This window comes from Schistocerca nitens, chromosome 5 (assembly GCF_023898315.1).
Source record: "Schistocerca nitens isolate TAMUIC-IGC-003100 chromosome 5, iqSchNite1.1, whole genome shotgun sequence".
Classification (NCBI taxonomy): domain Eukaryota; kingdom Metazoa; phylum Arthropoda; class Insecta; order Orthoptera; family Acrididae; genus Schistocerca; species Schistocerca nitens.
This window is the reverse complement of record NC_064618.1, coordinates 765,836,528-765,862,092: the sequence shown is the minus strand read 5'-3', so window position 1 is coordinate 765,862,092 and position 25,565 is coordinate 765,836,528. Positions and strand designations below refer to the sequence as shown.

The 25,565-nt window shown below is 42.1% G+C and overlaps 1 protein-coding gene across 4 annotated transcripts in view; it reads right to left on the bottom strand.

Moving 5' to 3' along the window:
* The window catches only part of LOC126260936 (PMS1 protein homolog 1-like), a 116,028-nt gene that overhangs the window by 37,714 nt on the left and 52,749 nt on the right, over nt 1-25,565 (bottom strand). For all 4 annotated transcript variants that reach the window (XM_049958440.1, XM_049958442.1, XM_049958441.1 and 1 more), the window contains 3 exons: nt 9,972-10,937; nt 5,631-5,769; nt 5,239-5,548 (listed from right to left, as the gene is read on the bottom strand). In XM_049958440.1, the coding sequence (XP_049814397.1) occupies nt 5,239-5,548; nt 5,631-5,769; nt 9,972-10,937 (1,415 nt within the window). The remainder of the gene's footprint in view (nt 1-5,238; nt 5,549-5,630; nt 5,770-9,971; nt 10,938-25,565) is intronic.

Genomic DNA, 25,565 nt, shown 5'->3' with positions numbered 1-25,565 from the left:
TCACACAATTGGTCTGATAGTCCATATGCTCTTACTTTGTTCATTAAACGACTGTGGGGAACTGTATCGAACGCCTTGCGGAAGTCAAGAAACACGGCATCTACCTGTGAACCCGTGTCTATGGCCCTCTGAGTCTCGTGGACGAATAGCGCGAGCTGGGTTTCACATGACCGTCTTTTTCGAAACCCATGCTGATTCCTACAGAGTAGATTTCTAGTCTCCAGAAAAGTCATTATACTCGAACATAATACGTGTTCCAAAATTCTACAACTGATCGACGTTAGAGATATAGGTCTATAGTTCTGCAGATCTGTTCGACGTCCCTTCTTGAAAACGGGGATGACCTGTGCCCTTTTCCAATCCTTTGGAACGCTACGCTCTTCTAGAGACCTATGGTACACCGCTGCAAGAAGGGGTGCAAGTTCCTTCGCGTACTCTGTGTAAAATTGAACTGGTATCCCATCAGGTCCAGAGGCCTTTCCTCTTTTGAGCGATTTTAATTGTTTCTCTATACCTCTGTCATCTATTTCGATATCTACCATTTTGTCATCTGTGCGACAATCTAGAGAAGGAACTACAGTGCAATCTTCCTCTGTGAAACAACTTTGGAAAAAGACATTTAGTATTTCGGCCTTTAGTCTGTCATCCTCTGTTTCAGTACCATTTTGGTCACAGAGTGTCTGGACATTTTGTTTTGATCCACCTACCGCTTTGAAATAAGACCAAAATTTCTTAGGATTTTCTGCCAAGTCAGTACATAGAACTTTACTTTCGAATTCATTGAACGCCTCTCGCATAGCCCTCCTCACACTACATTTCGCTTCGCTTAATTTTTGTTTGTCTGCAAGGCTTTGACTATGTTTATGTTTGCTGTGAAGTTCCCTTTGCTTCCGCAGCAGTTTTCTAACTCGGTTGTTGTACCACGGTGGCTCTTTTCCATCTCTTACGATCTTGCTTGGCACATACTCATCTAACGCATAATGTACGACGGTTTTGAACTTTGTCCACTGATCCTCAACACTATCTGCACTTGAGACAAAACTTTTGTGTTGAGCCAACTGGTACTCTGAAATCTGCTTTTTGTCACTTTTTCTAAACAGAAAAATCTTCCTACCCTTTTTAATATTCCTATTTACGGCTGAAATCATCGATGCCGTAACCGCTTTATGATCGCTGATTCCCTGTTCTGCGTTAACTTTTTCAAATAGTTCGGGTCTGTTTGTCACCAGAAGGTCTAATATGTTATCGCCACGAGTCGGTTCTCTGTTTAACTGCTCAAGGTAGTTTTCAGATAAAGCACTTAAAAAAATTTCACTGGATTCTTTGACCCTGCCACCCGTTATGAACGTTTGAGTCTCCCAGTCTATATCCGGCAAATTAAAATCTCCACCCAGAACTATAACATGCTGGGGAAATCTACTCGAAATATTTTCCAAATTATCCTTCAGGTGCTCAGCCACAACAGCTGCTGAGCCAGGGGGCCTATAGAGACATCCAATTACCATGTCTGAGCCTGCTTTAACCGTGACCTTCACCCAAATCATTTCACATTTCGGATCTCCGTCAATTTCCTTCGATACTATTGCACTTCTTATCGCTATAAACACGCCTCCCCCTTCACTGTTCAGCCTGTCTCTGCGGTATACATTCCAATCCGAGTTTAGGATTTCATTACTGTTTACGTCTGGTTTCAGCCAACTTTCTGTCCCTAGTACTATATGGGCGTTGTGACCGTTTATTAATGAGAGTAGTTCTGGGACCTTTCTATAGACGCTCCTGCAGTTTACTATTAGCAAACTCTGTATACACTGCATCCATAATCAAGAACACGAAAGCCGGTAAAACTGTAGCAAGTGTGTTCTATGTGCTCTCATTGCATTTCCATGGCCACACTCTTTTATTGCTTCAATGAATGAAGTACTTCCACCAAATAACTAATAAATTCAATGCACCTTTAGCAAAAGTATTGAAGTGGTAGTCATTTGTTGCCCTCTTCCCTAATGATATTATCCAATAAGAGAAAAGATCATGAGGAATGTGTGCAAAAGATTGGTACCACGTAAACAGCAGCAATGACACAGCACATGTACTAACCCTCATTAAGGTTGATTCCAACAGACGCTAGAAAGCTGATGGTTTATTTTACAGTATTATGTAGTCACATAGTGATAAAATTTTTATCAAATCTAACTTGAGTGAGAAAATCTTATGTTCAATGTAGGACACTACACTTAACACAATTCAGTAGAAGATATAACATTTTTCACCTGATGAGTACCTCAAATGCTATAACGGCATTCATCATAGCAGTCAGTTCATTATCAGTACAGCTCAGTATTTAACCCACCTTGAGATCCAATTTTGAGGAATGGAGTCACGGTATAGCCAACAGATGGCACATGTGTTAAATCATTTCTCACCATTGTTAAGACCAGTTTGGATGATGCAAGCTGTATGAATGGTGATTCTCAGGTTAAATATAAAAATACTTTTTTCACAGTAAAAGTTCTCAATTAAGTTAAGCTCAGATAACAACTGAAAGATCATTCATGACCACTAGAAAGTAACAGGAACAAAGTCCGCTGGCGTTATACTATTTCCGAGGGAAGCCTCATGCTAAGTGGCCATAGGAATGGTGTCCAGGTGAATGTGCAGTGTGGCATACTGTGAAGCAGTGCAGATACGGTGCAGTGTAGAACAGTGTGTCTGGGCTGATCTCGACGAGTTCTGATTGGTGACATATGAGGTGTAGCCAGCTCCTGGCCCGGAACTGAGTGAGCAGTTAAATGCTGTTGCAAGAGGTTGATTCAATAATGTGCCAGTGTGAGACGGTATGGCACTGGTGAATATGGAGTGGCAGCAAAGGTGGAGGTCTTGGAGGCTCTGGGAACCCTGTGGCTTGACCAATGTGGCAACAGCACGGTGGTGCTGACGTCAGGTGCGGTGTCAGTGTGTGCTGATGAACCTGTGGACAGCAAGATAGCATTACTTGCTGTTAGAGCAAGGGGGGGGGGGGGGGGGCAGAAATGTGAAAGTGTGCATAAGGAGCATGTGAGGGGCACATGAGAAGTGCAGTCATGTAGGACTAGCGTGGAGGGCAGTGAGATGCCACTAGGAAGAACAGAAATGGCAAAAGCAGAAGGGAGACCACAGTGGCAGAAAGGTCTTTGCTGCAATGGGCACAGGAGCACAGGAACAACTGAATGGAAGGAGACCAGAAAGGCCGAAAGTTTGCTGCTGCTGGGTGCATAAGAGCAGTACCCAGAAGCAAGGGCCCTCGAGAGGAAGTAAACCATGGCAGCTTTGGGCAGAGGCAATGGTGCGTGTTGACATGCAGTGCTGGGATCGACTATCGGAGTACAGCATTTGGTTTTATTGTAGTGGAGCCAAGGGACAAAACTAATACAAAATCTGTCATAGAAAGTCAGTAGTCGAGATCAGGAACAAGTCAGAACAGTGCAAATGGCAGCACTGGCACAGATGAAATGAGGGGACATGGAGGCCAGACAGGACAACAACAGCTGATGATCCCAGGAGCTTCAAAAAAAGCGGACTCAAACCTAATCACCAATGGATATCCAGACGATGCTAACCTCAGGGAAAGGGCTGACCACAGCTGCAATGGACAGAACAGTGTCGGGCAAGGCTGGAGATGGGAGGCGGCTAAGTGGTGGACGAGACTTTTAGACGAAAAGTCAGTGAAGGCACAGGGGGTACTGGTGCAAAGTCTGAGGCTGGATCAGCCCTGACACATGGGCAAGGAATACCAGCCATCTCTCACAAACTGTCCCTGTTGACACTGTTTCACCATGGTAGTGACTCCAGAAACACAATAGAAATAGCAACAAACAACATGGTATTCAAGTACACAAAGTGCAAAAATGTATACATAGCGGGACGTCATCACACCGGTAAAGTATCCAACCTGGGTAATAAAGCAATGTCTCCTAAAATGGCAAGAGAGCATGGCAGAAAACACATCTTTATCCTCATTTATCACTGTTAAGTCCCGTTTTTATCCTCTACGAAAATTATTTAATCCTCCATTGCCACGGTTGAAATTCTTTTGGGTGATGCACATTGATGAATCATGATACCAAGGTTGAACTTAAGAACACTTTATTAACAGCACAAGTTCACAATAAAGTTAAGTTTGAATAAGAACTGAGAGACCACTTGTTATCAACTGAAAGCAACAGAAATAAATTCTACTGGTGTTACAACAATTCTGAGGGAAGCCTCATTCCAAGTGGCTTTAAGAACAGCGTCCAGGAGGACCACATGGTGTGGTATACCTTTAAGCAGTGTGGAGACAGTGCAGTTTAGAATGGAGCATCCAAGCTGGTCTCAGTGAGTTCCAATTGAAGAGGTAAGAGGTGTAGTTGACTCCTGGCCCAGAACTGAGCTAGAAGTTGAATGCTACTGCTGGAAGTTGCGCTCCACCTTAAGTATCCAGCAGGTGGAGGTATGACTGTGACCATGTGACATGCGGACGATAATTTGTTCTTTGATAGCAGTGCCACCAGTTTCCTGAGGTGCAAGCTGCTCACAAGCATGACTAGTGCCCCTGGTGGTGGCCGTAATGAACAGTTCATCAACAGACTGTTTGTACATAGTATCATGTCCACAACACGCAATGCCTTTTTGGTATTTGTAAGCAGCCTCTGGAGGAGGGAGGTCTTTGTAACAAGAGTAAGCAACCTACAGGGCGAAAGCGGTTGGCAGGAAGCTTAATATAGTCATCCAACAGCCAATATACATTATCAATATCTGTAAAGGTTTTATTTCGGAAATATTATTAAGATTTAAGGTGAATACCAGCATTTCATGGCTTAAGAGTGTGGATTTCATACAAAGCTAACACAAGCCTATATTCTGAAAGAGACTTGAACAGAAAATTCTACCACAAATGCCATTAGGGACCACATGCAAGAGTGAAGGCTTCCGTGGCGTGTCAGTACAATAAAATATGCACAAGTTACCAACTGCTTCAGTCCACAACATTTCAGGAAGCTTATTCTCTCATCCAAATGTTGCTAAAGTACTGGAATGTAGAATATGCTACCAAAAGGTCGCTGATAGTGTGGATTGACACGGTAATGTAAGAAAATTTTATTGCAGGTAGCACTATTTCATTGATGTTATTAACATTGTTACAAATAACTACCATCTGATCACTGAAATTTCATGCACAGTACATTTAACAGATTATTAAAACGATAGTAAATGCAGGTTTACCTTTTGTGCTTTAATGCTATTTCTTCCATTTTTTGATTAATTTCTGTCATAGAACAAGGCACACAGCCATCTACACTATGGAGATCATCCAATGGAGGTTTCCTCTTTGGTGTGGTATTCAGCATTTCTACTACACTTGGAGAACATATTTTTTCAGTACTTTTCCTAATGGGAACATTGTGCTTCCTCTCTTCCTCCTCTCGTGCTATTTCTTCATATTTGGACTTCTCTTCATCTGTCAGTTGTTTCCAGTGCTCAACCAGAAGGCTAGCAACTTTTGTGAATGCAACACCAGGGTTTTCTTCAAGAACTACAAAATTTATATAAAAAATGTAATTAAGTTCTGGAATACACATTAAGGGGGACACATGCATAAGACAACAAGTACATACGTTTTGGACGCATATGTCTTGAAAATTTTGTGAATGCGCTCTGTTCTTTACAGCCCATTTGACTGCTGACACTGTGCATGGACAGATCAAAAAATTCCTTTTTACTCTTGTTCACTTTTGGCAGTAAGAGTTTAGCACCCTAAAGAAAACATAATAAAGGCTCAAAATATATAAAAATTTAAGGTTCAAACACTATCACAAATGAAAAAACAACCAATATCTCACACCAAAAGACGGATGGGTTAACAGGCTTAATACATAACAGTGTAGGAAACTCACCATTAACAAAGTAACAACACCGATTCGTAGATGCAAATAATATAAAGAACAGTGTCAAATGCTTTTTTTGTTACCAAACTTAGTAGAATATGTGAACTTCAGCACAACAGCCATTCAAGAATGTGTGTGCAATCCTTTACTTCTGCCTGTTACAGGCAGTGAGCTCAAGAATCAAAACAGATATTCAATGGTGTAGGCATTTGCTATTTAAATTATTTTCATTTTACTATTTTTCAAGACTATTTCCATCTACTTAAAGAAATTCACATTACACCATAAGCTGCTTTTAGTGAATGACACTTAGTGATTCCTAGTTCCAGAAGGACATAGTGTTTTCAAGTAGATGTAAAAATACATTACAACATCATCATCTTGGTAAGATAGGTTAATACAAAAAATTTCACATCCAAGTTAGCTGTGTTGGTCATGAAAATATACATCAAAGCTTTCTGTACTGCTATCAGTTGCTCCACATGATGTATCAACATAGGTCTGTCACAGTTATTGTACAACAGACATCGTCTTTTCCAGTTTTCCTGCAGTTTTTTTTTCTTCAAATAATAATAATAATAATAATGAAAAAAATATTTAAGTTCCAAGCTTCCTTGCCAAGGAATATAATTTAGTAGATATACTCTGAGAGTAGTATTTGCCTTAAGAATGATCGTTACAAAGAGACAGTTTCAGAGACCACATAATAGCGAGTTTGGTGTAAAGTGCGAATGAGGTCACACAGGAATAAAGAATTGTATTCAACACTGATTACTTAAATGAAAATGACTTCATTATAAGTATCACTGAGTACAGCTACCACCTTAAAAATTTAAGTAAATATGATGCATGCCATAGAACACTTTTGTAATATAATATGGCCTGTGTGACAGGCAATTGAATAATTTTCTCTTTTTTAAAATGTCAATAGCTTCTTCTATTTTGTACAATGTTAATGAGGCACTAGTTCCCACAGGACTAAGACATATAAGATATATAATTAGAGGAGCCTGATTTATGTGATATGGAAGTGATCACTAACATCTACATCTACATCTACATTTATACTCCGCAAGCCACCCAACGGTGTGTGGCGGAGAGCACTTTACGTGCCACTGTCATTACCTCCATTTTCTGTTCCAGTCGCGTATGGTTCGCGGGAAGAACGACTGTCTGAGAGCCTCCGTGCACGCTCGAATCTCTCTAATTTTACATTCGTGATCTCCTCGGGAGGTATAAGTAGGGGGAAGCAATATATTCAATACCTCATCCAGAAAAGCACCCTCTCGAAACCTGGTGAGCAAGCTACACCGCGATGCAGAGCGCCTCTCTTGTAGAGTCTGCCACTTGAGTTTGCTAAACATCTCCGTTACGCTATCACAGTTACCAAATAACCCTGTGACGAAACGCGCCGCTCTTCTTTGGATCTTCTCTATCTATTCCGCCAACCCGATCTGGTAGGGATCCCACACTGATGAGCAATACTCAAGTATAGGTCGAACAAGTGTTTTGTAAGCCACCTCCTTTGTTGATGGACTACATTTTCTAAGGACTCTCCCAATGAATCTCAACCTGGTACCCGCCTTACCAACAATTAATTTTATATGATCATTCCACTTCAAATCGTTCCGCACGCATACTCCCAGATATTTTACAGAAGTAACTGCTACCAGTGTTTGTTTCGCTATCATGTAATCATACAATAAAGGATCCTTCTTTCTATGTATTCGCAATACATTACGTGATGAAGGCCCTGAGATCTTTTTACAGAAATTATGAAACAGCTTCTCAATCAGTTTTGGAGTCAGTATGAATTCTTGGAAGTATCACATTTTTAATTTCTATATCCCCAGGTGAATCTAATGAATGCTGTTTAGTTTTGTCTGGATTGCAAAGGAGTTTACTGGCTCCAAAATAATTCAATACACAGTCAAGTAATTCCTGCACTGTCCTGTCAAAAACTGAGATGTTATGATAAGAAGTATACAAGGTTGTACCGTTGGCATAACAGAGTACCCGGAATGGCAGATCAGACACGCTCTCCGCCCCACCACTACAGCACAGTGTGTGGAGACTGAAAAAGTCACAGAGAAAGAGATAGCCAGTGCCTATATACCGTATACTGGAGCACTATCGGGGAAAATAGGACGAATATTGAGGAAACACCGAGTAGGAACTGTCTTTTGCCCACCAAATAAAACACGAGCATTATTGGGAAGTGTCAAAAACGATCTCGGTTTGTGGAAGGCCGGTATATACCAGATTCCGTGCCAATGTAGGAAGACTTATATTGGACAGACAGTGCGCACCATCGAAGATTGTTGCCGAGAACATCAGAGGCACACCCGACTTGGGTACCCCAACAAGTCGGTGGTCACAGAGCACTGTTTGTCCGAAAATCACGAAGTGGACTACCAACATACCAGGGTCTTGGCACAGACTTCTAAATACTGGGACAGCGTCGTTAGAGAGGCTAATGAAATTCGTACCAGGGGCAGACTCATCAACCAAGATTGCGGCTACAACCTCAGCAGGGCATGGGAACCAGCACTGAGTCTAATTAAAAAGACACTCAGCAAAGAAAATGAATGGGCAAGTAGGGCGGACGAGGCAATTACACCGATGCCACCACAGACGCCAGCGTCTCAGCGACCGCTGACGCGGACCGTGGAGAGAACACCTCGTGAGAGGAGGGGATTTATTACAGCTGCCCGCCCTCAGGAGCTCAGTTCATCAGTGCACCTGACGATGGCAACATGTCTGATTGCCGAAATATTGTGCCCATTGGACACTTTGGACCAGCAGTACACCCGTGGACTGTTCGAGCAAGAAAATTTATAATTTTCTAAGGAGATTAATGGTTGCGTATGTGAATGAAGTGAACAAGCATGTTACCAGAAAAAGTGTCATCCAACACTTGATTGTCTGCCTTATGTACTATAGACTTTTAATATCCAGTCTCTGCAAGTAAGATGTGGCCTGAAGGATGAATGCAATCAGGTACATGACATGAAGCAGGTTTTGCACCACTTCTCTGTTTCGGCGTACCCTTTAAAATTATGGGAAGAAAGAAACGCACCAGTGATGTATCTCATATTGGGATAAAAACTCTAAAAATCCTATGATATGAAACCAAGACAAAGAAACGAAACAGTTCTATTACAAATAAGCTCTTGCTATTACATGAAGAAACTCATTTATACACTATGGACATTTCTGCATTGCCTCAGCCCAATCAGCTGGGAGTGCAGTGATGTCAGGCACTGAGCAATAAATCTAGATTGGGTTGAAAATCAATGGAAGAGCAACTGTTTACAAATCTCTGAATCAATGTAACATAACATAAAAATGGTGATCTAGAACTTTCAGGAATGCATATGTAAATCATTGTTAGGCAGCAGAAATAAATACAGATGCATTTTTTAAGACAAAATTGTGGCTAGGAAAGGAAATACTCAGAAAAGAAGAAACTCATAACACGATTTATTGCAAATCATTAAGTTTTGTATACTGTAAGTGATGGACCATTGATAAAAGGATCAATGAGGAAATATCAATGCAGTGGTAGAAATGGACCTGTAGCTACAGAATGCACAGACAGCAACAAAGATTCCCTATGACACCAAGCCTGCGAGAGGTAGAACAATTGAACAACAAACAATGCAGTTCAATGCACTTCTTCACCTTTCCTTGCCTAATCCCATAACTGATTAATTCTGAAATAGAATCTCAGAACGATTTTTAACAAAATGACTCAGTAGATTTCTTTAATTCAAGTCATTCATAATCCCTGAATCTTCCAAAATTTGCTGAGAATTCATGACTTTCCAGGTTTTGTTGCCACCCTGCCCTCAACAACCGTAATTATGTTGTACAGACAGAACCGATAACCATAATACTAATATGCTGCCCATTGATTTTTGTTAGCTGACAACATGGCAGTAACTGACAACGTTGACAAAATACAAAAACTAGATTCAAAAGTGTTAATAACCACAAACCATTCTATAATAATACACGTGTAAACTAATAACAAAAGAGACTAAACACACAAAAACATGCTGAGCATACCTCAACTGTACAGCCATTTTTTGTTTTAATTGAGCCTTTGCTCCACTGTTCCTTGTTCAAATCTTCCAGATTAGCAGATTGGCCCATTTTTGTAGTTTCTACAGATTTTGCTGCTTCTAATGCCTGTTTTGCTCTCTCCCTTTCTCTCTGACTAGCATCTTGCTCGGGTGTATCAAACCCAAAAAATACATCCTCTATATCATCAAGCATGTTGAAAAGACTGCTTTCAATTCTGAGGGAAGTATCATTATGTATCTTAGTATGTTCTGTCATATCTGTTACTGTTTCATGTTCAACACTGTCTTTAGACTTACTAATTTGCATGTCACCTCTCTGTTCGGGACCAACAGAATTTATTTGCCCAGTTTCTCTCTCCAACTGAGTAGTTAGTACCTCTCCACTGGTGACTGTAGAGTTCTTTGGCAAATCTAGTGAACTGTGGAGAAAATTGTATCTTGATTCAACAGTCTTCAGTTCATTATCTCCATCATGGAAAGTACTGTCTTTTATTCCTTGCAAAACATCACAGTGCTCTGTTTCTTTATTCTCAGCACTATTAAAAAACTCAGCCATTGCAGACTCTTGGCACACACGTGCCAAACTTTCAACCACTGTCCTGTCTCCATTGTGACCCACAATATTTCCATTTGCATTTTGCGGATTCTCTGACTGCTTAGAATGTACACCATGATCTACAATATTTTCATTTCCAATTTGGAGATTCTTTGATTGCGTAGGAAGTGCAGTGGTACTTATACTCAGGTTTTGTGAGGATTCTAATGTACTAGGACACTCAGCGATCAATTTTGAGCGTTTAATTGGCCTATCCTCTTCAACAGTGGACTGAGGTTTAAGCTTCCTGTTAATTTTGGACACAGGTTGCTTACAATTTTCTGTGTCCTCTTCTTCATTCTGAAGTCCATAATACTCAATAAGCATTTCTTCAATAGATGATAGGATTGTGTTCTGTAAAGGACAACCATGCATTAATACACTAATCATTTATGATATAGTCAGAGTTTGAACTTACACAAAAAATAAAATACTTTTATTTTCTCTAAATAATTTAATTATTTACATTTTGCTCTAACTTTCAATATCACACTTACTTTCACTAATATGTTTAGATTACACAAAAAGACTATATATACACCACTGAAGCACCAAAGAAACTGGTATAGGTATGCGTATTCAAGTACAGAGATATGTAAACAGGCAGAATACGGTGTTGCGGTCCGCAGCGCCTCCATAAGACAACAAGTGTGAGGTGCAGTTGTCAGATCAGTTACTGCTGTTACAATGGCAGGTTATCAAGTGAGTTTGAAAGTGATGTTATAATCAACGCACGAGTGATGGGACACAGTATCACCAAGGTAGTGATGAAGTGGGGATTTTCTGGGGATTTTCCCGTGCGACCATTTATCGAGTGTACCGTGAATATCAGGAATCCGGTAAAACATCGCTGCGGCTGGAAAAAGATCCTACAAGAACAGGACCAACAATAACTGAAAAGAATTGCTCAACATGGCAGAAGTGTAAACTTTCCGCAAATTGCTGCGGATTTCAATGCCGGGTCATCAACAAGCATCAGCGTGTGAACCATTCAACAAAACATCATTAATATGAGATTTCAGAGCTGAAGGCCCACTTGTGTACCCTGGATGACTGCACGACAACAAAGCTTTGTATCTCACCTGGTCCGATCAACACCGACACTGGACTGTTGACGACTGAAAACAGGTTGCCTGGTAGGACGAGTCTCATTTCAAATTGCATCAAGCAGATGGATGTGTACAGGTATTGAGATGACCTCATGAACCCATGGACCCTGCATGTCATCAGGGGACTGTTCAAGCTGGTGGAGGCTCTCTAATGGTGCGGGGCTTATGCAGTTGGAGTGATATGGGACCCCTAATACATCTAGACACAACTCTGACAGGTAACACGTATGCAAGCATTCTGCCTGATCACATGCATCCATTGTGCATTCCGACGGACTTGGGCAATTCCAGCCGGATAATGCAACACCCCACACGTCCAGAATTGCTACAGAGTGGCTCCAAGAACACTCTTCTGAGTTTAAACACCTCCTCTGGCCACCAAACTCACCAGACATGAACATTATTGAGCATATCTCAGATGCCTTGCAACATGCTGTTCAGAAGAGATCTCCACCTCCTCATACTGTTACAGATTTATGGACAGCCCTGCAGGATCCCTGGTGTCAATTCCCTCCAGCACTACTTCAGACATTAGTCGAGTCCATACAACATCATGACGCAGCACTTCTGCATGCTTGCGGGGGCCCTACACAATATTAGGCAGGTGTACAAGTTTCTTTGGCTCTTCAATATATAAAGGGTGAACACACAACCAAAACACAGATTAATGCAACAACTCTCCTCGCAAAAGTACTGTGATGTGGTTGCTGTCAGTGTAGGAACAGCTCACAATTGTGTCCTCGTGCCATTCTTCTATTGCATTTAGCGGTGTAACATATCATTTTTGGTAAGGTGATGTGTAGGGAAGAATGGAAACAGTCTCTTCAGAATAACATGCTGATCAAACAATGGAAAATCCAAGATGTAATGTAACAATACCAGAGAAGGAAAGTTGCTACTCACCATATAGCGGAGATGCTGAGTCACGATAGGCACAGTAAAAAGATTGTGTGAATCTTTTTATAGCGCCTATCGCGACTCAGCATCTCCGCTATATGGTGAGTTGCAACTTTCCTTCTCTGGTATAGAATAACATGCTGACATTCTCACTGACTATGTCCACCACATTTTCAAATAACTTCCAGGAATTCAGCCAGGTAACACTTTCAGCGACCGCCGATATTTCGGCGGGAGAACACCCCGCCATTTTCAAGGCAAACTACAACGGACAGGCGGCGTACATGCTAATTTAATACCTCGGTTCTCGGACAGAAGCAGGAAAGATAACACACACACACACACACTGAATACTAGTGCCACCAAAGCTGACCAAAGTCAGAGCTATCGATAGTGAGACTATGAATTTGCAGGTGAGGTAGCATTGACTCTGTCCCTCTGTTTTTTGACAAGGGAGAGAGCCGGATTCCAAACAGAGTAAACAGAAACCTCCATCCCTGTTAACGAGGTTGCTCGCTAATTTATTCTCAACTGCCTCCCTAATAACACTGTCCCAATAGCTGGACTTGCATGCCAATATCTCGGTGTTATTATATAACATGGGGTGACCAGTATCCAAGCAATGTTCGGCAATAGCAGATCTATTTGACTGCTGAAATCGTGTGTGTCGTTTATGCTCGGTACATCGGTCCTCCACGGTCCTGATAGTTTGACCAGTATATGCCATGCCGCAGCTACAAGGAATACGATATACACCCGCCTTACGCAGTCCAAGATCATCCTTAACGGAACTCAAAAGTGCTCTAATTTTAGATGGAGGTCGGAAAACACATTTCACATCGTATTTCCGTAAAATACGACCGATCTTGTTGGACGTGTTTCCTACGTAAGGCAAAAAGGCAGTAGACTAAGGTGTTGACTCAGAATTATCATCATTCACCCGATGTACAGTAGGTCGATAGTGCAACGCATGTTCAATCTGTATATCACTATAACCATTTTGATGAAATGTAACTTCAAGATGGGACAGCTCAGCTGGCAAAGTCTCAGCGTCAGAAACGACATGTGCCCTGTGTACCGAGGTACGAAGTACCCCTTCACACTGAGCCGGATGGTGACAACTATTAGCCTGTAAGTACGAGTCGGTGTGAGTACGTTTCCTGTAGACTGCATGTCCTAATGATCCATCATCCTTCCCCCTAACCAACACGTCAAGAAAGGGAAGGCAACCATCCTCTTCCACCTCCATCGTAAAACGAATGTTCGGGTGGATCAAGTTCAGATGTTCTAAAAAGACATTCAAATTCTCCCTACCATGAGGCCAAACAATGAAGGTGTCGTCAATGTATCTAAAGAAACAGGCGGGTTTCAAAGGCGCCGACTCCAATGCACATTCCTCGAAGTCTTCCATGAACAAATTTGCGATCACAGGAGACAACGGACTACACATCGCAACTCCATCTGTCTGCTCGTAATACTGGTCATTAAAGAGTAAGTGGATGTCAACATATGCCTAAAGAGATTAGTTAATTCAGCACCAAACCTGGCCTCAATTAACCACAACGAATCAGACAGAGGAACACGAGTGAAGAGAGAGACCACATCGAAACTCACTCAAATATCAGAGTCATTCAACCTCAGTCCTTCCAAACGACGTAAAAAATCAGCTGAGTTCCTGATATGATGTTCACACCGACCTACTTGTGGACTCAACAGAGAAGCAAGATGCTTGGCCACACGATATGTCGGAGCGCCGATGTTACTCACTATAGGACGGAAAGGAACCCCTTCCTTGAGAACCTCTGGAAGGCCATATAACCTAGGGGGAACCGCACTATAGGTGTTAAGACTCTTGATAGTGTCCTGCGACAAACCACGTTTCTTCAGGAGGCTGTTGGTCTTTCTCTCAACACTTTTTGTGGGGTCAGCATCGATTCTGTGATACGCTGAATCAGATAGTAAACGTTGCATCTTTTGTACATAATCATGATTATTTAAAATAACGGTGGCATTGCCCTTGTCAGCAGGTAAAATAACAATACTAGGATCAACTCTGCCCTCTCTGCTGCTGTTACATTACTCTTGGGTGGACAAGCCCTAGTCAAAACACGGCATGCCTCCCTCCTAACCTCCTCTGCAGCGTCAGGAGGTAGTTTGCAAACTGCCTGTTCAATTGAACTAATAAAATCAACAACCGGCAAATTCTTCGGAGTGGGTGCAAAATTTAAACCCTTCCCTAGCATGGATAAGGTTGCGTCGTCAAAAGATTTCTCTGTGAGATTTATCACAGAACGTCGAGATATAACATCCGACTCCAAGCGATGAAAACCTTCAAACTTGTTGAGAGAAAGACCAACAGCCTACTGAAGAAAAGTGGTTTGTCGCAGGACACTATCAAGAGTCTTAACACCTATAGTGGGGTTCCCCCTAGGTTATATGGCCTTCCAATGGTTCACAAGGAAGGGGTTCCTTTCCGTCCTATAGTGAGTAACATCGGCGCTCCGACATATCGTGTATCCAAGCATCTTGCTTCTCTGTTGAGTCCACAAGTAGGTCGGTGTGAACATCATATCAGGAACTCAGCTGATTTTATACGTCGTTTGGAGGGACTGAGGTTGAATGACTCTGATATTTGAGTGAGTTTCGATGTGGTCTCTCTCTTCACTCGTGTTCCTCTGTCTGATTCGTTGCGGTTAATTGAGGCCAGGTTTGGTGCTGAATTAACTAATCTCTTTAGGCATGTGTTGACATCCATTTACTTTCTATTTAATGACCAGTATTACGAGCAGACAGATGGAGTTGCGATGGGTAGTCCGTTGTCTCCTGTGATCGCAAATTTGTTCATGGAAGACTTCGAGGAATGTGCATTGGAGTCGGCGCCTTTGAAACCCGCCTGTTTCTTTAGATACATTGACGACACCTTCGTTGTTTGACCTCATGGTAGGGAGAATTTGAATGTCTTTTTAGAACATCTGAACTTGATCTACCCGAACATTCGTTTTACGATGGAGGTGGAAGAGGATGGTTGCCTTCCCTTTCTTGACGTGTTGGTTAGGAAGAAGGATGATGGATCATTGGGACATGCAGTCTACAGGAAACGTACTCACACCGACTCGTACTTACAGGCTAATAGTTGTCACCATCCGGCTCAGCGTGAAGGGGTACTTCGTACCTCGGTACACAGGGCACATGTCGTTTCTGACGCTGAGACTTTGCCAGCTGAGCTGTCCCATCTTGAAGTTACATTTCATCAAAATGGTTATAGTGATAGACAGATTGAACGTGCGTTGCACTATCGACCTACTGTACATCGGGTGATTGATGATAATTCTGAGTCAACACCTTAGTCTACTGCCTTTTTGCCTTACGTAGGAAACACGTCCAACAAGATCGGTCGTATTTTACGGAAATATGATGTGAAATGTGTTTTCCGACCTCCATCTAAAATTAGAGCACTTTTGAGTTCCGTTAAGGATGATCTTGGACTGCGTAAGGCGGGTGTATATCGTATTCCTTGTAGCTGCGGCATGGCATATACTGGTCAAACTATCAGGACCGTGGAGGACCGATGTACCGAGCATAAACGACACACACGATTACAGCAGCCAAATAGATCTGCTATTGCCGAACATTGCTTGGATACTGGTCACCCCATGTTATATAATAACACCTAGATATTGGCATGCACGTCCAGCTATTGGGACAGTGTTATTAGGGAGGCAGTTGAGAATAAATTAGCGAGCAACCTCGTTAACAGGGATGGAGGTTTCTGTTTAAACTCTGTTTGGAATCCGGCTCTCTCCCTTGTAAAAAAACAGAGGGACAGAGTCAATGCTACCTCACCTGCGAATTCATAGTCTCACTATCGATAGCTCTGACTTTGGTCAGCTTTGGTGGCACTAGTGTTCAGTGTGTGTGTGTGTTATCTTTCCTGCTTCTGTCCGAGAACTGAGGTATTAAATTAGCATGTATGCCGCCTGTCCGTTGCAGTTTGCCTTGAAAATGGCGGGGTGTTCTACCGCCAAAATATCGGCGGTCGCTGAAAGTGTTACCCGGCTGAATTCCCGGAAGTTATTTGAAAGTTGTGTACGCCAGGAGAAACTCAGGTCTCACATATGTCCACCACAGTATAGGGTGTGGAAATGAATCAGAAAACTACAAGAGGCCGGGATATTGAATAACAAGAGTATAGAAGAGGGTTGCCACCTGTGATCACTGTCTGCAAGTCAGGACTGCTCTCTGTACCTATTCAAATGGATATGCAATGGGTCATGCCTAACTGGGACCCAGATAGGTTACTGCTATAGATCTCTTTGACGCATTGTCTGTATCCAGTGGTGGGTGTTCTTATATTTTTATTGTATTGGACATTTGCTAAAAATACATAGGATTTCATCCCATTGGGAGGGCTACAGCAACTGTGTTAGTAGGTAAACTAGAAGGGGATTATTTTATGTATATGGGTTTGACATCTATCAGACATCTGGCTGAAGTTTGTTCCACTTGAAAGAAAGCAGATTAAATAAGTTTGCATTTTGCCAAATTTTTCTCAAGGTAACCCAAGTGAAAGTGTCATGAAGGAACTGAACCGGCTCTGAAGGACCTGTCATCGTAAGTGTAAAATTTACGAAATCGTGGATAATTCACGACACGAATTGCAGAGTTTCGCCCAAGTGAACTGATTTTTGGAGGAAAGCCTGCAAACATCAGTGGGGAGGATGTGAATTTTCCATTCCTGCAATTATTAACAATGGTGCAAATGAAACATGAAGCCGAGAAAGGCCACTGCAGAAGTTAAAAAGTTTCTCTTAGTGTACCATGGACCATACATGATTGAGAGCTCACCATATCCTAACATGTACAGGCTGGACTAAACTCAGTACAGAAAAGAATTTGGTTATGTAATATAACTGACTTGTAGCCATATATTAGCCAATGAAAGGTTTACTTTAGTTACCATTACTGCCAGACCTGTTGAGAAGACAGAAGCTTGATGTAATGCTAATCAGTGCATGTGTCTTGTGTACAGCTGAAAGAGTTCAAGTGTGAGCAATGACAATTACATTTTTATTTTAGATTTGAAATTTCAAGCCAATGAAGGCAAGCATTATTTTTAAGGTAATAGTGGTGCACTCTTTAAGACTGTGTAACTGTGAGTACTGGAAGTAAAATAAAAGATGAAGAATTTTACTTTTTCAACACTTATAGCTATTGAGATTAGTTATAAAAAAAGGAGAGATTTTATTTTCACACAAGAGTTAATCTTTATCTCCGTAGCATTAACATAATACTGATTTCAATAGTTTTCATATGTAATAACAAGGTGCCTATTGGAGCACATTTATACTTTCCAAAAACTATAACAACTTTTATTATACATACACGATGTGATCAAAAGTATTTGGACACCTGGCTGAAAATGACTTACAAGTTCGTGGTGCCCTCCCTCAGTAAAGGTGGAATTCAATATGGTAATGGCCCACCCTTAGCCTTGATGACAGCTTTCTCTCTCGCAGGCATACGTTCAGTCAAGTGCTTGAAGGTTTCTTTGGGAATGGCAGCCCATTCTTCACGGAGTGCTGCACTGAGGAGAGGTACCGATGTCGGACAGCGAGCCCTGGCATGACGTCTGCGTTCCAAAACATCCCAGTAGTGTTCTATAGGATTCAGGTCAGGACTCTGTGCAGGCCAGTCCATTACAGGGATGTTATTGTTGTGGAACCACTCTGCAACAGGTCGTGCATTATGAAGAGGTGCTGATCATGTTGAAAGATGCAATCACCATCCCCGAAATGCTCTTCGACAGCGAGAAGCAAGAAGGTGCTTAAAACATTACTGTAGGCCTGTGCTGTGATAATGCCATGCAAAACAACAAGGGGTGCAATCCCCCTCCATGAAAACCATGACCACACCATAACACCACCGCCTCCAAATTTTACTGTTGGTGCTACACACGCTGGCACGACATTCACCAGGCGTTCACACCATACCCACAACCTGCCATCGGATCGCCACATTGTGTACCATGATTCATCACTCCACTTTCCACTGTTCAGTCGTCCAATGTCTATGCTCATTACACCAAGCGAGGCGTTGTTTGGCATTTACCGGCATGATGTGTGGCTTATGAGCAGCTGCTCGACCGAGAAATCCAAGTTTTCTCTCCTCCCGCCTCACTGTCATAGTACTTGCAGTGGACCCTTATGCAGTTTGGAATTCCTATGTGATGGTCTGGATATATGTCTACCTATTACACATTACGACCCTCTTCAACTGTCGGAAGTCTCTGTCAGTCAACAGACAAGGTCGGCCTGTACACTTCTGTGCTGTACATCTTCCTTCACGTTTCCACTTCACTATCACATCGGGAACAGTGGACCTACGGATGTTTAGGGTGTGTAAATCTCACACACAGACGTATGACATAAGTGACATCCAATCACACGATCACTTCTGAAGCCCGTGAGTTCTGCGGAGTGCCCCATTCTACTCTCTCAAGATGTCAATGACTACACTGAGATCACTGATTTGGAGTATCCGGAGTAGGTGGCATCACACTGCACCTAATATGAAAAAAGTATGTTTTTGGGGGGTGTCTGGATACTTTTGATCACATAGTGTAAATTGAAAAGAGGCAGTTGTATATTTGTCCACTGTCAACAGCTTTAATGAATCCAGATTTTTTTTGAGAAAACAAAAAGTGGTCAAAGAAGTTATCGGATTATTGTAAGTCGGATAACTAAATGACCAATGGGTATTATATAACAAGAAAAATGTCAACATATATGGCACTGTAATATTTAGAGGAATTAGTTGGGAGACCTCCCAGCTGTAGTTAATGATTTGTCTGAAAATGGAACTATCAGAGAGGTAATGGGTGAGGGTTTGGGGTTCCTTTGACTGACCTCCAGTCTACCTTTCAGTTCTGTGGCAGGGACAAAGGACAGCCTTGACTGTGGACTCATTGTCTTACCTTACCCAAGTGAGGCACTGCTATGGAAATAATTTTTATTGTCTACCCATCTATTTGAAACTAAAGGAGCAACAGTAGATAGTGGTGACAAATGTACTGTTATTCATGTCTACAATGAATCAAAAATTGATTCTCAGGCATGGGCACCAATGTTCAATGTGCACCTCCACAACATTTTAGTCATCCTTTTTTATCCATGCGAAGAGTACTCGAGCTCACAAGAATTAAGAAACGTTTCCAACTACAGTATTAGGGGATTACATTCTTACAAAATGGTGAAATTCCAAGTAATCAGATAAATGAGGAGTGTTATGAACTCAAACCATTATTAAATGAGATAAATGTTGTGTAGGTTTAAGAGTGTCTTGATAACTTATAAATACACTCCTGGAAATTGAAATAAGAACACCGTGAATTCATTGTCCCAGGAAGGGGAAACTTTATTGACACATTCCTGGGGTCAGATACATCACATGATCACACTGACAGAACCACAGGCACATAGACACAGGCAACAGAGCATGCACAATTTCGGCACTAGTACAGTGTATATCCACCTTTCGCAGCAATGCAGGCTGCTATTCTCCCATGGAGACGATCGTAGAGATGCTGGATGTAGTCCTGTGGAACGGCTTGCCATGCCATTTCCACCTGGCGCCTCAGTTGGACCAGCGTTCGTACTGGACGTGCAGACCGCGTGAGACGACGCTTCATCCAGTCCCAAACATGCTCAATGGGGGACAGATCCGGAGATCTTGCTGGCCAGGGTAGTTGACTTACACCTTCTAGAGCACGTTGGGTGGCACGGGATACATGCGGACGTGCATTGTCCTGTTGGAACAGCAAGTTCCCTTGCCGGTCTAGGAATGGTAGAACGATGGATTCGATGACTATTTGGATGTATCGTGCACTATTCAGTGTCCCCTCGACGATCACCAGTGGTGTACGGCCAGTGTAGGAGATCGCTCCCCACACCATGATGCCGGGTGTTGGCCCTGTGTGCCTCGGTCGTATGCAGTCCTGATTGTGGCGCTCACCTGCACGGCGCCAAACACGCATACGACCATCATTGGCACCAAGGCAGAAGCGACTCTCATCGCTGAAGACGACACGTCTCCATTCGTCCCTCCATTCACGCCTGTCGCGACACCACTGGAGGCGGGCTGCACGATGTTGGGGCGTGAGCGGAAGACGGCCTAACGGTGTGCGGGACCGTAGCCCAGCTTCATGGAGACGGTTGCGAATGGTCCTCGCCGATACCCCAGGAGCAACAGTGTCCCTAATTTGCTGGGAAGTGGCGGTGCGGTCCCCTACGGCACTGCGTAGGATCCTACGATCCTTGCGTCGCTGCGGTCCGGTCCCAGGTCGACGGGCACGTGCACCTTCCGCCGACCACTGGCGACAACATCGATGTACTGTGGAGACCTCACACCCCACGTGTTGAGCAATTCGGCGGTACGTCCACCCGGCCTCCCGCATGCCCACTATACGCCCTCGCTCAAAGTCCGTCAACTGCACATACGGTTCACGTCCACGCTGTCGCGGCATGCTACCAGTGTTAAAGACTGCGATGGAGCTCCATATGCCACGGCAAACTGGCTGACACTGACGGCGGCGGTGCACAAATGCTGCGCAGCTAGCGCCATTCGATGGCCAACACCGCGGTTCCTGGTGTGTTCGCTGTGCCGTGCGTGTGATCATTGCTTGTACAGCCCTCTCGCAGTGTCCGGAGCAAGTATGGTGGGTCTGACACACCGGTGTCAATGTGTTCTTTTTTCCATTTCCAGGAGTGTAATTTATGTTCTTTTTCACTGGCTTTAAAAATCTCCATATTTTAAACCAATGAAGGAGTGTAGTGGTGTCACACAGCAATTAGGTGAGATCCACTCTCCATTCCGCCTCACTCCACCTTGATTATCAAATAATTGATTGAATGTGCTACTATAATCTCAATGTAGTTGAGTTCATAAAAGATAATGAGTTAGGAAATATTCATTTTGTTTGCATGTGATTATTTTCATGAGCTAATATGGGCTCGAATTATGCACCACAGAAGAGAGTAAGCATAAAAGCATTGAGATCCAACAGGGCCCACTTGATGGTGCATTCTCACCTGAAAGAGATGCTTGGCATCTGGAAGCTTCTAGACATGTTGGCAAAGTTATATGGCTGTTATTTCCTCACCTTAAGATGTAAACTTCCTACAAGGACACCCCTTCTCTGCAAAACTGGAACTGCCCGTTTTTTTGAGCACAGGAAAGACACAAAGTAGTGGATAGCTTTTTTAGATCTGACAAAATCTTTTTTTAGAGCTGCATAGCAAGACTTGAGGCATGGTGCAAGAATTAACTTTATTAAGCTCCCTAGGTACACACAGAAAAAAAATCTAGTAAAAGTAATGGTTACTTCCCACTGTACCAAGGTTATGAGTAGATGCACCTTCTGGTTTTTGTGGAGAAGGCACTGGGACCAGCCATTTGGAAGAAGCATGTGTGAGTGCCTGACGAAAACAATGACACAGATGAAAAGATATTGTGAAGCTTATCACAAAGAGGTATAGAGAAGCTACCAGTCCCTCTTTCATGCTGTATTACAATGAGGAAGAATCTGGCATTGGCGATTCATTCCAGCAGCTATAACACCATTCCTTGGTGTTAGCATTGGCAACACTACTCCGCAGCTTGCCTCACGTCTTACCTGACAAGCTAGCACCTTTTGTTTGTGACTTTCTGTTAATAAATGAAACTGCTGAGAGTCACTGGACCATGATAAATAATATAAAATGCTCTAACATTAGATAACATTTTGTGACATGTGGAATAATGTGTAATGGCCATAGCTCTCTGCTCCATTAAGTGTTTTGTATTGTTTTAAAAAGCCACTAAACTTCAAAATAAATGGTTTCCTGTCAAAAATTAAAATTTGTTCTGATTTATCTTTCAATCGAAACATTTCCTTAACAAAGGGAAGTGTTTATCCCTGTATTAGTCATGTTTCAGAGACTGCACATAATGTGTTTACAATTTTTGTCAAAGACAAGTAGGTGAGTGTTGCAGGACTCCAGCCCTTCAGTCGGCAGGATATAAGCATTGCAAAGGTAAGCTTGTATAAGTGGAGTCCATTAACACGCAAAAAATGTGAGGTTATGTGGCACACCAAGTCAACCTAATGCACAGGACAAAGCATGTTGTGGTCAGAGAAGAATGTTCCTTTACAAATGGAAATCCAGGAGAATTGCCACAATTTAACCCTCGTACCACTGAAACGACAAGTAGAATCAGTATGATGGTCAGTGGTGTTAAGAACAACTGAAATGGATAAAACTGAAAACAGCTCCAAGGCCCAATGAAATTCCTATCAGATTCTACACTGAATTTGCGTCTGAGTCAGGCCTTCTTCTAACTATAATCTACCATAGCTCCCTCGAACAAAAAACTGTTCATAGTAGTTGGAAGAAAGCACTGGTCAAGGAGGTTAGTAGAAGTGATCCATAAAACTACCATCCAATATCCTTGTGTGCAATTTGTTGCAGAATCTTAGAACATATTCTGAGCTCAAACATGAGGTATCTAGAACAGAATGACCTCCTCCATGTCAACAAGTAAGGATTCCAAACACGTCAACCATGTGAAACCCAACTACACTTTTCTCACATGACACACTGATAACTTTGAATTAAGGAAGTTGGGTAAATGCAATATTTCTTGATATACGAAAGACATTTGACTCAGTACCGCGCCTACACTTATTGGTAACAGCTCGATCATATAGTGTATGAAGTGAAATTTATGACTGGACTGAGGACTTTTTGGTAGGGAAGACACAGCATACTATCTTGGATGGAGAGTCATCGTCAGATGTAGAAGTAACCCCAGGTATGCCCCAGGAAACTGTGTGGGACCCACGCTGTTCATGTTACATATTGATGACCTTGTAGACAATATTAGCAGTAACCTCAGACTTTTTGCAGATGATGCAGTTATCTATACTGAAGTATTGTCTGAAAGAAGCTGCATAAATATTCTGTCAGATCTTGAAAAGATTTCAAAGTGCTTTAAAGGTTCAGAAATGTAAAACTGTGCACTTCACATAATGGAAAAACATAATATCCTATGACTGTAATATCTATAAGTCAGAGTGGGAATTGGTCAACTCTCACAAATACCTGGGTGTAACACTTTGTAGGGACATGAAATTGAATGATCACATAGGCTCTGTTCAGGTAAAGCAGGTGGTAGACAGCAGTTTATTAGTGGAATTGCAATAAGTCTATAAAGGAGTCTGCTTACAAATCACTCATGCGACCAGTTTTAGAATATTGCTCAAGCATATAGGATCTGTACCAAATAGGACTAACGGGGGATACTAAACGTATACAGAGAACAGCAGCATGAATATATGTGAGTGCAGGCTTTCTTGGCGAATTTCATATATGAAGTCTTCACGGGTTGTCACCTACGAGACAATGACGCTACTCGGCTGACAACCCGTGAAGGCAGCTTGTTTGACCCTTGGGTGTGTGTCACAGAGATGCTGAAGCAATTGAATTGGAAGACTCTTGAAGATAGATGTAAACTATCCTGAGAAAGTCTACAAACAAAATTTCATTTAAATGGTGACTAGTAATATACTACAACACCCTAGGTACTGTACACATAGGGACCATGAGGACAAGATTATAATAATTACAGCAAGCAGAAAGGCATTCAAGCAATCGTTCTTCCCACACTCCATGTGGGAATGGAATGGGAAGAAAACTTAATAACTGGTACAATGGGACACACCCCCTGCCATGTACTTCACAATGGTTTGCAGAGACTGGGTGTAGATGTAGATTCAGATACAGAAGCTTGTCATGGTATGGAATGCACATAGTAAAAACATTACACATTCAGTGAAACAAGTCATTTTCCCTTAGTATATCTTGTGTCTCTCTTCCTCATCTACCACTGTTCACAGTACAATGCTACTGTTCTGGTTGTGAATTAACGCTGTGAGAAATTGAAAATGTCACACCTGAAGTGCCAATCCAATATTTATCAAACTTTGTGGACATGTTCATTAAATGATTAAACTTTCATTTCATTAGGAACTGAGGTTCATCATTAACATTACCATGAGGAGTGACCCCTTTTGAGCATTAATACATTCTTGCATTTGTGTCATGGAAGCAATAGACCTCCAGACATCATCTTGAGGAATTTATTGCCATATACGAAACACATGCTGTGTCAGTTCATGAAGATTGCTGGCTGGAGGCTCCTCTGGCACTACAAGTCTTATTGCATTCCAGACAAACACCATGGGACAACAAATCTGGAAATAAGGTAGACCAGTCATGGATCTACATTCCAAAAGGCATCTGTGGCATTAATTGCAATGTTGGCTCTTGCATTATCCTGCTGGATTATACCACTTGGTATCCTGGTCTCAAAAGGTATGAGAACAGGATATACCATCCTTGGCACATACCTGTGATTATTTACCCTTGCTTCAACAATTGCAAAAACAGTTCTGTTAACACACTGTATTTGTGTGAATGTGAGCTGCATGTGAATGTAGGCCGTACATAAACTTTTGTACCGAGATTAATGTAAAAAGTAAATCTCAAATATAGGCCACACTACTAAATTTACTTCTGATTATGAAATAGTACTACTATGTAAATGATGCAGACACTAAATTATGTTGCCAACCTTAAATAACAACTTCAAGTTATCGTCAGTGACGTGCAAGTGACAAGAAGCTCTAATATAGTTTGAAATGTTGGTGTTCAATATGATGGCAAAAGTACAAATATCCAGATGTGGAAAAAGACTTGTTTGATTTTGTGGCTCAACAGAGGAAATATGCATGTGCTGCTACAACTGAAATGATTCAAACTGAAAGCTGCAAAACATCAGTTAAAAGAAACATTTCACCAATGGAATTTAAAATTTTGTATGGGTGGGTTTGGTGATTTACGCAACAAAATAATCTATCTGTTCATCACAGGACTCTGTT